Source organism: Lipophrys pholis (genome assembly GCF_963383615.2).
Source record: "Lipophrys pholis genome assembly, chromosome: 8".
Classification (NCBI taxonomy): domain Eukaryota; kingdom Metazoa; phylum Chordata; class Actinopteri; order Blenniiformes; family Blenniidae; genus Lipophrys; species Lipophrys pholis.
Genome location: NC_137630.1, coordinates 24,816,781 through 24,831,432, shown reverse-complemented (window position 1 = coordinate 24,831,432; position 14,652 = coordinate 24,816,781). Strand labels below are relative to the sequence as shown.

The following is a 14,652-nucleotide window of genomic DNA, read 5'->3' as shown; positions in this document are numbered from 1 at the left end:
TTTTCCACATTAAGTATTTTAACATATTAATTGTCCACATAATTTAAAGCCTGAAGCACAAAATAAAAAGTGTGATTCTTTGAAGAGACCAACAGTAGGATCATCATAACGGTGTCTCGTGTTAACTTCATGACTATTAGCTGCTTAAAATGCACAATTAAAAGACTGAATGAAAAAAGGGAGATCCTACTTCCCTTGTTCACTGTGTTGGGAGTTGAGCTTTGAATCCAGTCTTTGATTAGGGAAAACACTGAAGCCTGAATGTTTGTATTAGTAAACAGAACCTGGAGGACGAAAGTCCTCCAGGTTCTGTTTACTAATACAAACATTCTGCTTATTGACTCTGCTATGACTATATGACTATAGTCACTGCTGATTTATTTTATGGTATTTGTAGTAATTTTCCTTCAGTTGACTTGTTTCCTTTCACAGGTGAAAAACAATAATAATAATTGGGTCGGCACAGAATGGTGTTGAAGCAATTTGAAAAGCGGTGTTAGACTCTCGTTGATTAAAGTAAACAAACACAAAATCCAACACAGTGGCTGTAACTTTTTTATATGTTGTTAAAAATGAAAACGGTATTAAAGGTCTGAGTGTCAGGTCGGAGTGACAGAAGGGATAAATATTGACGGCAAATAAATGTATTTTTGACAAATGAATGGACAAAGGGGCGAGATATAAGTTTTACTCATCATGCTATATGCATTTAGTTTATGCATAATTGTTTGTATTGTGATATTTATTATAATTAACAATAATGATTTGGAGACGGTGGCATTGTCTGAAACACAGCAGGCTGAGATTTACATTACAAGGAACCAGAATGGACTGGATTAGAAGTGAACAGATCATATATACAGTGAAAGTTGAGCAGTTTAGTTATAAAGCTGGAAAGACCAGGTGGAGATCGATCGATTAGATGAAGACCTCAGAGAAGAGTCATGGATGTAGTGAAGGAGGAGGTGGAGGGACAAGGAGAGGAGTCGTTGGATTAGGTGAGGCGGAGGCTGATAATCTGCTGCAATGATGAAGAAGTGACTTTTTACTGCATTGAACTGCAATAAATCCATCTCGACTCTGTTCTATATGTCCGGCAGCTTGATGAGCTGCTGCCATCCACCCTTCTGTAAGTAAAAGCAGAGAACTGAGAGCAAACCTTTCATCATGGCAGGATCACCGACCTTGATTGAAGACACTCTGAAGCGAGGGTCATCAACCTTCTTCTCTCTCTCTCTCTTTTTTTTTTTTTAATGGTAGAAGAGCTCACCCTTAAGATGGGGGCCGCACAGTAGAGCAGAGGTTAGCGCTCTCTCCTCGCCGCGAGAATCTCATGGGCTCAATTAACATCCGGGCCTTTCTGTGTGGAATTTGCATGTTTCTCCCCGTGTGTGCTTAGAGTTTCCTCCCACAGTCCAGAAACATGCATGTCAGCTTAATCTGTGACCCTCGAATTACTCCTGGATTTGAATGGGAGTTTGCGAGCTTGTCCGTCCCCTGCAATGGGCTGGCGACGTGTCCAGGGAGCACCCTGCCCTCGCTCCATCGGCCCGCGACCCTGCACAAGATGAAGTGGTCTAGAAGATAGATGAGTCAAGTTAATACGTGTCACCCGATTAATTCCAGATAAACAAAAAGGAATGGTCTGGATACAATCATTTTCAATCATTCATTACTCAAAGCTTTCTCGGCCTATGGGCCATGTTTATTTTAGATGATAATAGATTAGATATTTCTTCATTAGTCCCACGAAGGGGAAATTCCAGCAGGGTGTGGGCGTTGGTTGATGTATCGTGTCGACGAGAGAGTGAAGAGAAGAAAGATATAATATAAAGATGATATAAAACAAGCTATCAAAAAGACAGCATAAGAATAACATACACGTACATATTTATGAGTGATATTATATTTTGCATCTAGTTTTAGGTTGCGCCTCTTTTATTTGCCTGCTGTGGTTTGATTGGCTCCTCCTTGACGGCCGCTCCGTCATTCTCTCCTCTGATTGGTCAGACGGGCGGCCAGTCCGGAAGTGAGGAGCCTCACCTGCAGCAGGTAGTGAAGTTTCTGTCACTGCCGCACTTTGTTTTCTACTTCAGAGAGAAGCTGGGCGGAGGAGGACAGAAGAAATGGACTGAAACATCCCGCAGCAAAGCTCCTGTTCCAGTGTCCGAGCGGTAAGTTGTTGTTTTTCAGGAAATGATTCTCACCGTGGTTCAGTTTTACTCGCGAAGAGGAGAGAAAAAGATTTAAACTCACGAATCAGTGAATTTCTCAGAACTGATCTGATCTGTGATTAAACTCCACCAATGATTTATTCAACCTTTTTTTTTTTTGCCTTAATACAATAATACACTTATTTGACCCGATGGTTGCACCTGAGCGAGAGACTTAGAAAAACAGCTGGAACGTTTTGCAGAAATCTACATTACCAGGTGGGTTAGAACTTTATGTGAGGAGAAACTACAAACGTTTGCAATAATAAGTCTTTTTTTTTTTTTTTTAAGTGGGACAAGCTAAACATTAATGAAACATTCCTGTTCTCAGGCTGAGAGTTGCACAATTTGGTGTTTGCCATGCATTGGTGTTTACTGTAAATCATTAAACCAGTTCGAGCTGACTGGCTGCCCTTCAACACATACCTAACATGTCTTGGACCCCCCCCCCCCCTCCCCTGTTTATTCTTCTCTACTAACACACCTGCAATCTGTCATCAGACAATACATGCTGGTGTGCAATAAATCTGGTTCACACACTGTTCTCGCATTAAAGGACAGATCCTCCCCCGTTTTAAAAGCGTTTTATCTGCTCAGGTGTAATTCATGTGGAACACCCAAAAGCATCAAGAGCGCTCTGCTGGATTTTTAAGAGTTGTCTGGGAGACATAGGAAGCAAGCAAAGTGACATTCCTGTCACTATTAAATCCTGACTCAGCTGTGGGTGTAGTGAGCGCCACTGCCGCCCTGCAGGTTTGTGGCCCTTGTTCAGGTTTGAGAGGTGTAGCCTGCTCGAGCTCTCACTCTCCTCATCTGAATGGACTGATGGGAGGGACTGTAATGAGCACTTACAGAAGAGAGGCTGGTGTGTTTTTTCCTCTCCCACCAGCTTTTTTTGTTTCCACAAAACATGTGTGTGTGTGTGTGTGTGTGTGGGTGTTGGTCCCCAAGAATGTTTTTATAGGCTTCATGTCAACAGGTGCCAAGTGTCACTGCTTCAAAGTTCAGAGCTGCAAGTTACTTTTCACTGCTGTATTGCAGTTTCTCTGAATATTGTAATTTTCTTTACATATTCTTAAAGCGTGCGATTAAATCTTAAATCCTTTTAGAACTCTATAGCCTCTTCTAAAAATGGAAAATAAATACTGTAAATATTTCTCCTGATGACTTGGTGGGAGAATATATTCAGTACATTATTGCATAAATTGTGATTGTCACATGGAACAATGTGGATGTCTCTGTAGGTCTGTATCAGAAATCCTAACTTATTAATTCCTTTTTTTTTTTTCTTTTTTTTTTTTTTATCCTCTCATGTTGAGTCTTCAAATACTTCAGTTCTTCACAATGTGTTGCATTTTTGCAAATGAGAGGTTGTGCATCCACCCGGGTCACAAGAAGTCTGATTGGATCTGATCCGTTCTTGTGAAGTTCCTCTGCAGAGAACTGTTCCCGAAGCCCCTCTCGTTTTTCTAGGAAACTCGTTTTGCACCGAGGATAATTGAAATTCGAGCCGTCTCGTACTGCAGGAAGGGACGTGCCGTTTATGGTGAATGAGATCCTGCCTGTGTCGCCTCGGTCCAACCTCCCGGCCCGGTAGTTTACAGTTTTACCCCTCAACTGGAGCTGTGATGGACACCCTGGCGTACTCATTAGAAAACAGAGACCCTGACTTCAGGGGGATTTACAATCTGTTGTTTGTCGATGACATTTTTAGGAATGATTACACGACAATGAAATTACTTTTGCTTCGCTTCCCCAAACTGAACACGCCTGAACTCGACTGTGCTCTTGAGCCACACAACAGGTTATAAAGCCTTTTGTTTGGAGATAAACTACACTGGATCTGTCCAACCCCTTTTTGACTTTTAACTTGAGCCGATCCAGTGTTTTCCTTTTGCTTCTGCGCTACTGTTCATTGTTCATGACATTCCCCCTGTTGACTTGCTGATGAGCAACAGTGGAAATCACTTTGCTTTAACTTCAAATCTTAATATGTTGCCTTCTTTATTTACATCACTTTTACATTATTGAATTGGAATAAAAAAAAAAAAAAAAGTCAATAGAAGTTTGAATCCACACAAAACAAGTGAATTTGAAGTAAAAACTCAATATTCACATTGCAATCAGTCGCCGTCAAAATATTATTTCATGGAGATAAAGGAGCATTTTGTTTCAATGATCTGCAGGAAGGAACTGCTGCACAGAGCCACAGAAACTCCAGTCACTGAAGACATTTGGAACGATTATGTCAAATTCATTGAGTTCATTTCATGAATAAAGTGCAGTTCATTGCATTGCAAAGAAAAAATACTATTTGAAGCAGGAGGAATATCAATTAAGACATCGTAAAGAGTAGAACACATTTAAAAAAAAAAAGGAGTAAAATTAGAGCAGTAAAACCAAATCGGTTGTCCTGAAAGTGTTTTGAGCCCCTTCTTACAACAAGACTAAAACCTGTCTAATACAACAATCCTCCATAGTCCTGAATAATCCCTCTTGGTGTTCACTGAGTGTAGGATGAACAGTACAGCCTTTATAGTCCGTCGAGCTTTGGTGGGTTTTGGCTCCCAGCTAAAGCTCAAGCCACTTCAACCTCTACGCTGTCATCTTCTCGTAATGTTGCTCAGGAACAAATGAGATTTTCCGTTCATTTGCAGAAAGTGGAGCAGACTTCTGCAACTGGGTGTGCCGCCAAGTTTAGTTGTTTGACTCATTTCAAATTTATTGTAAAAATGTGTCCTCTATGAGTGTTTGTTTTGGAACTCTCTCATCTGCGTGTCTGTGAGAAGTTTCCATGTCTTTTTGTTTTTCTTTTATTTGACTTGATTAGCGTTCCTCCCGCATGACTTGCCAGCTGTAATATTCACCACCTAACATGCTGGAATCACGGGAATGCGGTAAAATGCTGCGACGCGGCGCATTCACTGTCTTTCCACAAATTCAACATGATGTGCAGGATCGCGAACAAAGGGTTTTTAATTCCTGATTGCTTGAAGCACAATGACGGGAATACTTGTTGTGGATAAATGGCGCTTCGAGCGCCGCTGTGTGACTTTGGCATCGCCTGTGTGAACCTCAAGCGGCTCGTTAACAATTCAAATCATCTGATCCGACGCTGGCTATGTTACGACTATAACCACTTCTTTGTTTCACACTATGAAGTTGGTACTATGAGCTACTAAGAAGGCTCATTAACTGGTTGCTCCTGTGTGTGTGTCATTGTCTATTTCACAATAGAAATGAACATCAGTCAACAAAACAACTTGACTTTTGTCATTAATAAATGGTTTTATTCAGTGAGGATTAACTTTGTTTTCTGACCAAACTAACTTTAATGTGAAATAAATTGGTCAGTGCCTTATGACTTTGGTATTTCTGTGGAATATCTCACTAAATGGCAGCGGAGAAGAGATAAATTAAGAAAACCTTTTCTTCGGCAACTCGTCAGCATCTGTTGTGCTTCACATCCAAAAGGAATGAACTTTTCTATTTGAAAGTATTTCTCGTTTTCGCAGCGATGTCCGTGTTCTTCACCTCATTTTAATCCAGGCTTCGTCTTACGTGCAAATAAATGTTTGTTTATTCTGCAGTTAATTTATTTAATGGCTCAATTAGCATAAGTGGTGATGTTTAATGCATCAAAGCGACGGGACGTTTGCTTCTTTGTTACATCAATGAGACAGATATTACTTGGCTATCAGCTTAAATTTATGGTTTTATCGCCGCAGTGGAAACACTTTTGTTTCCTAATGTTGTGTCTATTTCTAGTAAAGAGGTGAAGAACAATGCCATGAGGAGAAATCCTCGATTGGCTCTCGTTCCACATTTTGTCCTGTTCTTACGTTCTCTCTTTGACCCCTAAGATCCTTCCTCAATTCGGAGTTTTGAGCTTTACGCCATCGAAAGAGACCCGTGGAGTGCAGCTCCGGCAGTCGCCGTCTTCGATGTGCGATGTCGAAGAGTGACACGTGGCCGGGCCACATTGCCGTGGAGCCCTTGAGCAATATGGACAGTGCAGGAAGCTGCGACAGCGTAATCAGCATGAACTCTGGCTACGTGAGTGTTGCCGTGGATCGTCCGCCCGACCAATCTGTGTGTGCAGTATCTCCACCTGTAGACAGTCTTTATCTGGCTTATCTCGCTAAACACACTGTGGGGAGCGCTTCTGTCCTCGGTCACAAGACGAAAACAAAAGAGGATTGATTTTCTAAACGAGGTTGACGACGACGACGACGACGTCCACGTGGACAGTCGCAGTCAGTGTGAGAAGGTTAAATGAGTAATGACATGTTCAACGAAAAGCTGCCAAGACCTCAAGCTGTTCCCAGGCACCTGTAGTCATCTGAAACAAATTTTACTGACAGGCAAATGACGGACAGACGAGGAAGAGCGAGGGGAAGTGAGTCGTTCTTTTATATATGAACACCGCGGACCTTTTGTTCCTGCTCCGACTCACACGCCCTGTGTTTAGAGCTACATGGAGGTCTGTCTTGGCAATGTAAAGATATTCATGTACATAAACAGTATTTTCCTTTGCGAACAGAGTGAAGACAGTATGGAGCACCTTTCACCGGAGGAGAGAGCGTGTCTCATGTATCTGCAGGAAACGATCGAGGCGCTGGAGGTGCAGGACGACAGCGGCTTGTCCAATGAAGAACCAGATCTCGGCGTGTTTGCAGATAAAATGGAGCAGATGAGGACGAATGGTATGTGAATCTAAACCAATAAACTTTACAACTTTACTTTATAGTTTAGCAACTGAAAAGTAGCCGACACGACGCTGCTTCTGGAAGACAATAAAGTCCACCTATCCTATCGACTAGATTACCTATTAGGGACATGCGGTCAGGGTCAGCATGTCATGAAAACTAAATTTGAAGTATGGAATTATTTATTCATCAGAAGTGCCAAACCTGCATCTCTTCTGGTAAAATAGTGTTTGGAGACACTGTGTGACTCTGCTCCGAGCTCTCGTCCACTCACATTGGACTCTTGGCATGCATGTGCAATTTGACGAAATCACATATTTACTTCAATAAAAAAGTATAAAAAGTATATTTTGAAAAGTGAGCCTGCCCTATTCTGAAAGACTGAAATTCTTAGTTTGACCTGCATGTTTTCTTTGCATTCTAAATAGTAAATAAACACATAATACATAAATATTAACTGCAGAAACCTTTTGGCTTTTTTTTTTAGACGGTACTGCTTCGAGGTCCAATGAGTCCGAAGGAGACAAGAACTCTCTGCTCAGTGATGAGTTCCCCACATCGCTCTCACACCCAGAAGCAGAGACTGCACCCGTCATTGAAAGCAAAAGTGAGAATAATATTCTGAATCACGCCTCTGGACCAGAATCAGCGTCTGTCCCCGCCCCCGGTACCATATATCTCAAAGCGGTAGAAGTCATGACGCAAAGCGGTGCTCCGGCTCCTGATGTCCCCTCATCTGTTCCAAAGGGCAGTGCGGCTCTCATCCCGCCTCCCTCGGACTTCATGGACGTACCAGTTTCTCTTGTAAAGCTGGAGAAGCTGAAATTCCACCCTCCGTCTGTCGGACCGTCCAAGCCCATTGACGTGGAGAAGCTCCGTCAGCGAGCCATTGTTCCGACTGTTAACTTGGAGCAGCTCCGTCAGCGAGCCGTGTCCAGGAAAACGCTGACTCCCATCCTGACCGAGGACTATCTCAGCAAACCTCCACCGGACTTTACGTCAAGCCTCAGCCTCTCTTCTGTTAACTCCAGTCCTCCGGTGAGTCCCCTGCCTGAGCCCAGAACGCCTCCTGCTGTGGCCCCAAAGCCCAAAAGACTCCCGGCGAACATCCTGCTGAAGTCGCTCAAGCCGGCGGCGCCTCCCTCTGAGGGAAACTCGGGGCTGCCCTCGCCCACCAACACTGACGGGATGCATTCGGACCATCAGAGAGTTCGCATGGAGGCTCTTCGAAAGCTCGGCCTGCTTAGAAGCCACGAGGAAGATTCCAGCGCTCGCACCAGCCCCAAACTGTCGCCGAAAAATAGAAGGTCGTGGGCGGCACCGTCGACTCCCGTCAGTCCCGCATCTTCAAACACGCCACCCATGACGCCGTCGTACAACCGCGTCAATAGCCCAGCTTTTCCCTCGGCACGTCCACATGTCTCTCAGGCTGCTGTATTACTCTCCACTGCGTCCCCGGCGCCTCATGCTCCGCCTCCTGGTATCCTCCCGGCCCCTGCTGCGTTCAGTGACTGCACCGACTCCCTGCCTTCAGATGGCGAACTGTCTCCTCTCCCCGATGCCCCTGATCCTCTGGTTAGTAGGGTGACCCCGTCTGCCCTAATCAAACAGCTTACCCCACCCCGGGTCAAAGCAGTCACCTTGGACAGGGGCCTGCGTCTTCACAGTTACATGGCTGGAAAAACCTCCTCGGGTTTCAGCCAGAAGGAGCATGTCCCCGGACATCTGCGTAACAATCGGCCACGTCCGGCCTCTCTGGGGTCCAGGATCGACTTTTCAACCACCCGAGGAGAGGATCCGCCGTCAGATCGAGACTCCAGCCCTGAGGTCGACATGTGGACGACCCCGCCCGCAACGGCGGCCTTCTCGAACTCCGGCGACTCGCACAAACTGACTCGATCTCAAGGCGTCAGCGTGCTGATCAGCCCCCGGGCAGATAATGAAGAGGACCGGCGCGAGGCCCTGAAGAAGCTCGGACTGCTCAGAGACTGAGCCTTAACGTTACACACCTCATCCAAGCAACGCTGACGGAAACCGTGTCAGGACAGTGTTGAAGATCTAACCATGAATGATAACTGCATCACAAAACGTTCAGAAAGCAGCTCCGACTTTTTTTTTTTTCTTGCTTAGAGAAGTGGCAATCAAGGACTTTTAGGGTTTACATTGACTTTCAGTGTAGCTGTAGATTTTGTAAATGAAATGTTACTGTAAACAATCAGTAAGAAGGTATTTAGTCATTTCAGTGAGTATGGATCTTGTGTCAATATATGTGCTTATAGAAGTCACTTCCGTTCGGGATGCCGTTGTGTTCTGGGGTCACTTCAGAGGTCTCCTGTTTCACACCGTCGCAGCTTGCTGAGGTAAAATGTTCGTCTGACTATTTTGGTTGGTTTTTAGCTCAAACTGGCTCGTATTCAAAGTTTTTGTGTATTTATTATGAACCTATTTGCGTTTTAATAGAGGGTGCTTTTCAACTGGATTAAGATGAGCTGCGCTGCCGGAACACGCCTTCATGCATCTCATAGTCTACGGCCACTTGGCGATAAGAATCTGAAACGCGGCTGTACAATGACGCACAACAAAACACGTAACCTGGTTACCCTGCAGCGCCGTGTCTGGAGTCACTACGGGACCAAACATTCCAAGCGCTGTTTTTTTTTTTGTTTTTTTTTAATTAAACATACATGGCCTTCATCTTGACCTCAGGTCATTGATCTAAACTCACATTTGGGAAAAAAAAAAAAAAAGTTGTATTTGTTTCCTTTTCTTAATTTATGACAAACTGTCTCTCATGTCTTTTGTCAAATCATAAAGTGACTCTAAAGTTTTCTGGCTCAGCTTCATGATCTTTGTCTGATGTGATGGTGAAAGAACTGGTGCGACCTGTTTTTCATCTCCAGGTTTTGGCCTCTATCGAACATCCCTGCCGCTCAGGACGGCTCAATTACGAGCCGACGGGCTCTCTGAAAGATCACCGCTGCAGGCTTTCGGACACCTATAAATCTACTCTTTCCTGTAATTTTCAGGTTTTCAGCCACTGTGACCATATTGGGCTCAATCTGAAATCTGTTATTGTGAACAGGTGTTTACCTCGAGGTGAGTTTAACCGTGACGTTAGTAGAAAACATAACTTACTGCCGAATACCAGAAGAGTGTCGCTCCCCAGAGTTTCCACCACTTTACTGGTTATGTTTGGAAGTCACAACGTTTGACTCATCCCTAATTACAAGCGGTCATAACATTAAGGAATGCTCTTTCTAAATGGCTGCATCAAAGCCAAGTGCCACTTGCCATCATTGTTGTGATTCCTTGAGCCCGGCCCTGCGTACTATTTCAGTTCATTAAACGTTGTTGCCTTCATCACACCCACAATGTTTTCCCAGCATGGATTTGGATGCAGCGCCTGATTTGCATCTTGTACAAACAGAATATTTTTACATGTTTGGTTATGTTCTCCCAAGAAAGTACACCTCAGATCAGTGTTTGTCAGTAGGGAACCTTTAACAAGCCCCAAGTAAAAAATAAAAAATAAATAAATTGAATCTTGCTTTGAATATCTCAGATAGGAAAAGGTGAGGTGCATGTGCATAATTTGCATTTAAGATGAACCAAACGCTGGTGTTACTACAAGTGTACTCGGACGGAAAGTATCAGAGGTCTGTTTGTACTAGTTTAGCCTTTTCCGAACATCTTCTTTCTTAGTAAAGCAAAGGGAGGAGGAAGTAGCTGCACGCTGTCAGACTAACACAGGCAGCTTTGTGCTTCTCTCTGGCACGTTGGTATGAGAGGCATCTCTCCTCTCCACCTGACAGCAGACCTGATTGACGAGGACTCTGTCACTGCACCGGCCACTTTCACTCTTAACCTTCTAGGCACCGTGGATCAGTTGAAGTGGAGGGTGTGCCACTGCAGTGTGCACGCCCCGACCCGGGTAGAGAAATAAAGATGGAATTTGAGACAAAAGGGAAGCACATTTTTGTGAGACTTTGGATGATCGGGGAGGAGCAATGTAGAATGTTTATAGGGCTGCAGTAGAGTTAAACAAGGACAAAGGTACAAGACAGTAAGAGGTTATTTGTTACTGACTGGCTCGATAAATAGATTGCGAAGATGAAGCATGAAGAAATGCTAAATATCCAGCAGTGTGACCAAATGGAAAACTGTACCAACACCTTGTCTTCAAACGGCTCGATGCATAACATCGTTCGTTATTGATTTACATGATCATTGTCTGACTGATTTAGTTAATAGTAACAGTGTGAATACATGTTAATCAGATTAGGATGTGCGGATTAATGTGTGGGAAAGGGGGTCAAAGTTGGTTGTAATGAATTTGCCTGTTTAATGTAAAGACTTTGCGAGGATGGATTCTTAAAGAAATGACAAAAAGCTTTATCAGTATCTTAATTGTCACTGTTCAGCCGTGTGACTGGTTCGGTAGGGGGTGCAATAACGCCTGGCTTTCAAACTGCACGTGCTGTACCACCTCAGTTGGAGTGTCGGCTGGAGGCAGTGAGAAGGTGTTTGTCATTGATTGGCCTGCTCAGTGAGAAGCCATTGTAAATGAAACCACATAATCCGAGACAGAATAGAAACAACCTTAATGAGATGTTTGATTGATGAAGAGTTCCAGTCTGATCAGCTGCTCTCATTTGCCACCGGAGGTTTTCAAACTGTGCACCTCCTCCAGTTTGACAGGAATCATCATTTTGAAAAAGAAGTCGACCGCTAGAGGGCAGTCGAGATTCATGTGCACAAACAGTGACGCGCACTCCCTGGCTGTGGCTGAGAGGCTCATGTCTCACACACAGCATGTTAGACAGAAGTTAGATGTGTGTGTGTGTGTGTGTGTGCAGACGTGCTTTCCCTCCTCAACATCCCATTCTTATAAACACGCTGCAAACAAACTCAGACCATGACCCACAGAGGGAAGTGATACTTCTGCGTCTTACAATTTACTGGAATCTGAAAGCGGAGTGTGCCAATGATTCATTGTTGTAGCTTTGTTTGCATATTTCTCAAATGTCTTGATGAGTTCTGGCAAATTTCTGACACCACAATCATTTATGAATCACATGAGGTCATGACAGCAGATAATTTGTTGTTAAAACACTTCACAGAGGAGTCAAGGGCGTCTGCCGCAGATCAGGTTTTTATATCCAATATTTAATAATAAACTGTAAGATAATAATTGGATTATTGGAGTGAGGAAGAAGACACCGTTCTCTTTCATTCAGCCAACTGGGAAAATGTTTACTTTGAGTGTTTCTTTCATCAAAAGTTAATAAATGAAAAAAAAATCAAACTCGGTTTCCATTTTATGACATCATACTTTTATGTCTTTTTAATGCTCTGTCCTTTTAAATGTGGAAAGAAAATACTTTTCTTTGCAATAAGGAAATTTGGTTCACTTATTAAAAAGTATTTGGTTCAGCTGTTGACCCATGAAACTTCTCATAAACATGGCATTTGTGGGAGAAACTGCATCATTTGCATGTTTTTGTCTCTTTTTAGACTTTGACTCCGTCTCCAGATTTGGTCTGAGCACATTTTTGTTTTTCTACTTCCACTGCATCTGAAGCAAAGACGCTCCAATCATGAGCTGCAGTTTAGTTTTTTTTTTTTTCCTTTTTGCTCTCTAGCCCAATTTGCTTTGTCTCGTTCAGCCCAACAGGAAATGATTCAGGTCGGCATACAAGAAAAGAATGTGAAGACTGAACGGGGGTCGATTAGCGGGAAGGTTTTACTCATCAAAAAATGTCACAGTGACCTTTGACCGCAATCATGTGGGACGTCTGAAACGATTTTAACGGTATTGGAACTTTGTTATCTAACTAGGCCTGACACAGATTTTGCCGACCTTGGTGTTTTATGATAAACAGATGAGCCGATTCTCGGAGGCACACCCTGGGGGTTTTGTCTCCGCACCAGGTAGGCGAAGATGCAGCGAGACAGTGAGCTCATGGGACTTCCCCACCGTCCCGGTCCTGTTCTGTACTTACCTACTTACATAGTGTCTGTCTGAAAGGCCGGGCCCTCGCTCCACTCACGAGCTGCGCGCTGAGGATTAGTGCAGACAAAATGGCACGGCGCTACTGCTGAGTGTGCTGGCGTTTGAGCATGCCCGGCCCGGTTCTGTGTCATCAAAAGAGTTTACTTTAAAAATATACGGGTATTATCCCTCTCTGTGTGTCTCGACTTAAGTGTGCGTGTGTCTTCAGACAGGCAGTAAGCACAGTCATACACCCTACGCTGTATGATGATGATTGATACTTTGAATGATACAGGCTCGGGGAAGGATTAAACATGAGATCTCAGGACAAACTCCGTCTCAAACGATCTTGATGAGTCCATGCGATTATATGGCCGGCGGTGTTACACGCCGCATCCTCTCCAGTACCTGCACGCTCACTCACGCTGCCCAAAAGCCTCGTGCAGACCTCAAGAAACCCTCATAACCAAGAGCCCATTCGGCGCTCATTAGATAATCCCGACATGCGGAAATAAATGTTTAGGTTCCTCTGGGTGTCTGTGTGAGACCCCCCCCCCCCCCCTTCTGGCTTGATAACTGTATTTCCTTTCTTCTCGCTCTCCCCTCTCATGCTCCCCTTTAGCGCCAGTGACTCGGGCTGTGGTCGGAAGGCATTCCTGGGGCAAGCCCGCAGCCTTCGCTGGGATGCCTGTACTAAAGTGTGGAACTCAGCAAGCCACTCTGCTCCCCTGTGGTGCCGGCATGGTGAGTACCAAGACATCCTGCTGGGCCTGCGGTGGTGTTGGTAACCCCGCATATGAAGAGAGGAAAAAAAAAAAAAAAAAAAGAGGAAAAAGTTCTGCGCTTTGATGCTTGGCTTTTTTCACACATAAATCTTTCAGACAATTGGGTAACATAAATGTCGAACCTGAAGAAAGTAAATGAGGAGCCGAGGTGATGTGTCCCTGTGTATGACCATCTGGAGGAGAGCATTAGGCTCTCTGCAGGGATCCTAACGCCACAGTTCATTAGCATGCACTATAGTACAGTGGAGCCTCCTAACATGCATCCATCTTGCATTTATCTCACAGCAACAGCTGTTGGAGGTTTTAAACAAAAAAGTTGAAACAACACAGTCTACAACAACTGCTTACCAGATTTTTTGGTTGTTTTTTTTTGCCCTTTTATTTTCTGAAAATGGAAATTTTTGGAGTTTCACAGTATTTTCTTGCTGCAGAGGGAACAGCTGTGACAGTGGTTCAATGTGGTACATATTTCACAAACCCAATCGACGAAGTCTTTGGGGGGTAAATGTGTTCAACCAAGGCAGACAGGACTGGAGTGAAAGTGAAGACCAAGACAAAAATGTCCGGAAGTATCCCATGCGACAAATCATGTACTCTGTAATATGGATGAATGGTCAGATATTTAAAACAAAATGAATGAAAAAAATCCAAATAGCATCTTGTTTGTGTTTGTTTGGGGGGGGGGGGGGGGGGGGGGGGGGGCTTATTGAAATAGTAAAAGTGGAGTTTGCTCATTGCAGTTTATGGTCATTTTGCAGCAAATCTCATCCACACGCAGTGAAGATGGATCTCAACAATAATTTAACTTATGGTATATGAGAGCTTCTCGCTGCTCTCTGGACACACCCTCACTCTCTCTTCACCCAGTGTGTAGCCTTTCCATGATGAGGATCATAAATTAAACATTGCCTGGGTTTCCCTCATGTGTCTGTAGGTGTAAAAATAGCCCGGCT

General features: G+C 44.0%; 1 protein-coding gene across 2 annotated transcripts; it reads left to right on the top strand.

The window, feature by feature from the left end:
• The first annotated feature begins 2,091 nt into the window (after window positions 1–2,091).
• On the top strand, window positions 2,092–9,030 carry LOC308113746 (specifically androgen-regulated gene protein). 2 transcript variants are annotated; one of them, XM_080470197.1, is made up of 4 exons: window positions 2,092–2,174; window positions 6,077–6,269; window positions 6,757–6,919; window positions 7,410–9,030. In XM_080470197.1, the coding sequence occupies exons 2-4, from the start codon at window positions 6,165–6,167 to the stop codon at window positions 8,912–8,914; spliced, it is 1,773 nt and encodes a 590-aa protein (XP_080326323.1). In that variant the 5' UTR covers window positions 2,092–2,174; window positions 6,077–6,164; the 3' UTR covers window positions 8,915–9,030. The 2 variants fall into 2 exon arrangements, with proteins under 2 accessions (XP_080326323.1, XP_080326324.1); XM_080470198.1 differs by lacking the exon at window positions 6,077–6,269 and having other exon boundaries at window positions 2,099–2,174.
• The last annotated feature ends 5,622 nt before the right edge of the window (window positions 9,031–14,652 follow it).

Excerpts from the sequence above, each read along its gene's own strand:
- LOC308113746 (XM_080470197.1), top strand. The coding sequence starts at position 6,165 with ATGTCGAAGAGTGACACGTGGCCGGGCCACATTGCCGTGGAGCCCTTG. Across the intron at positions 6,270-6,756 it reads TCAGCATGAACTCTGGCTAC|AGTGAAGACAGTATGGAGCA; the intron begins GTGAGTGTTGCC and ends CTTTGCGAACAG. Across the intron at positions 6,920-7,409 it reads GGAGCAGATGAGGACGAATG|ACGGTACTGCTTCGAGGTCC; the intron begins GTATGTGAATCT and ends TTTTTTTTTTAG.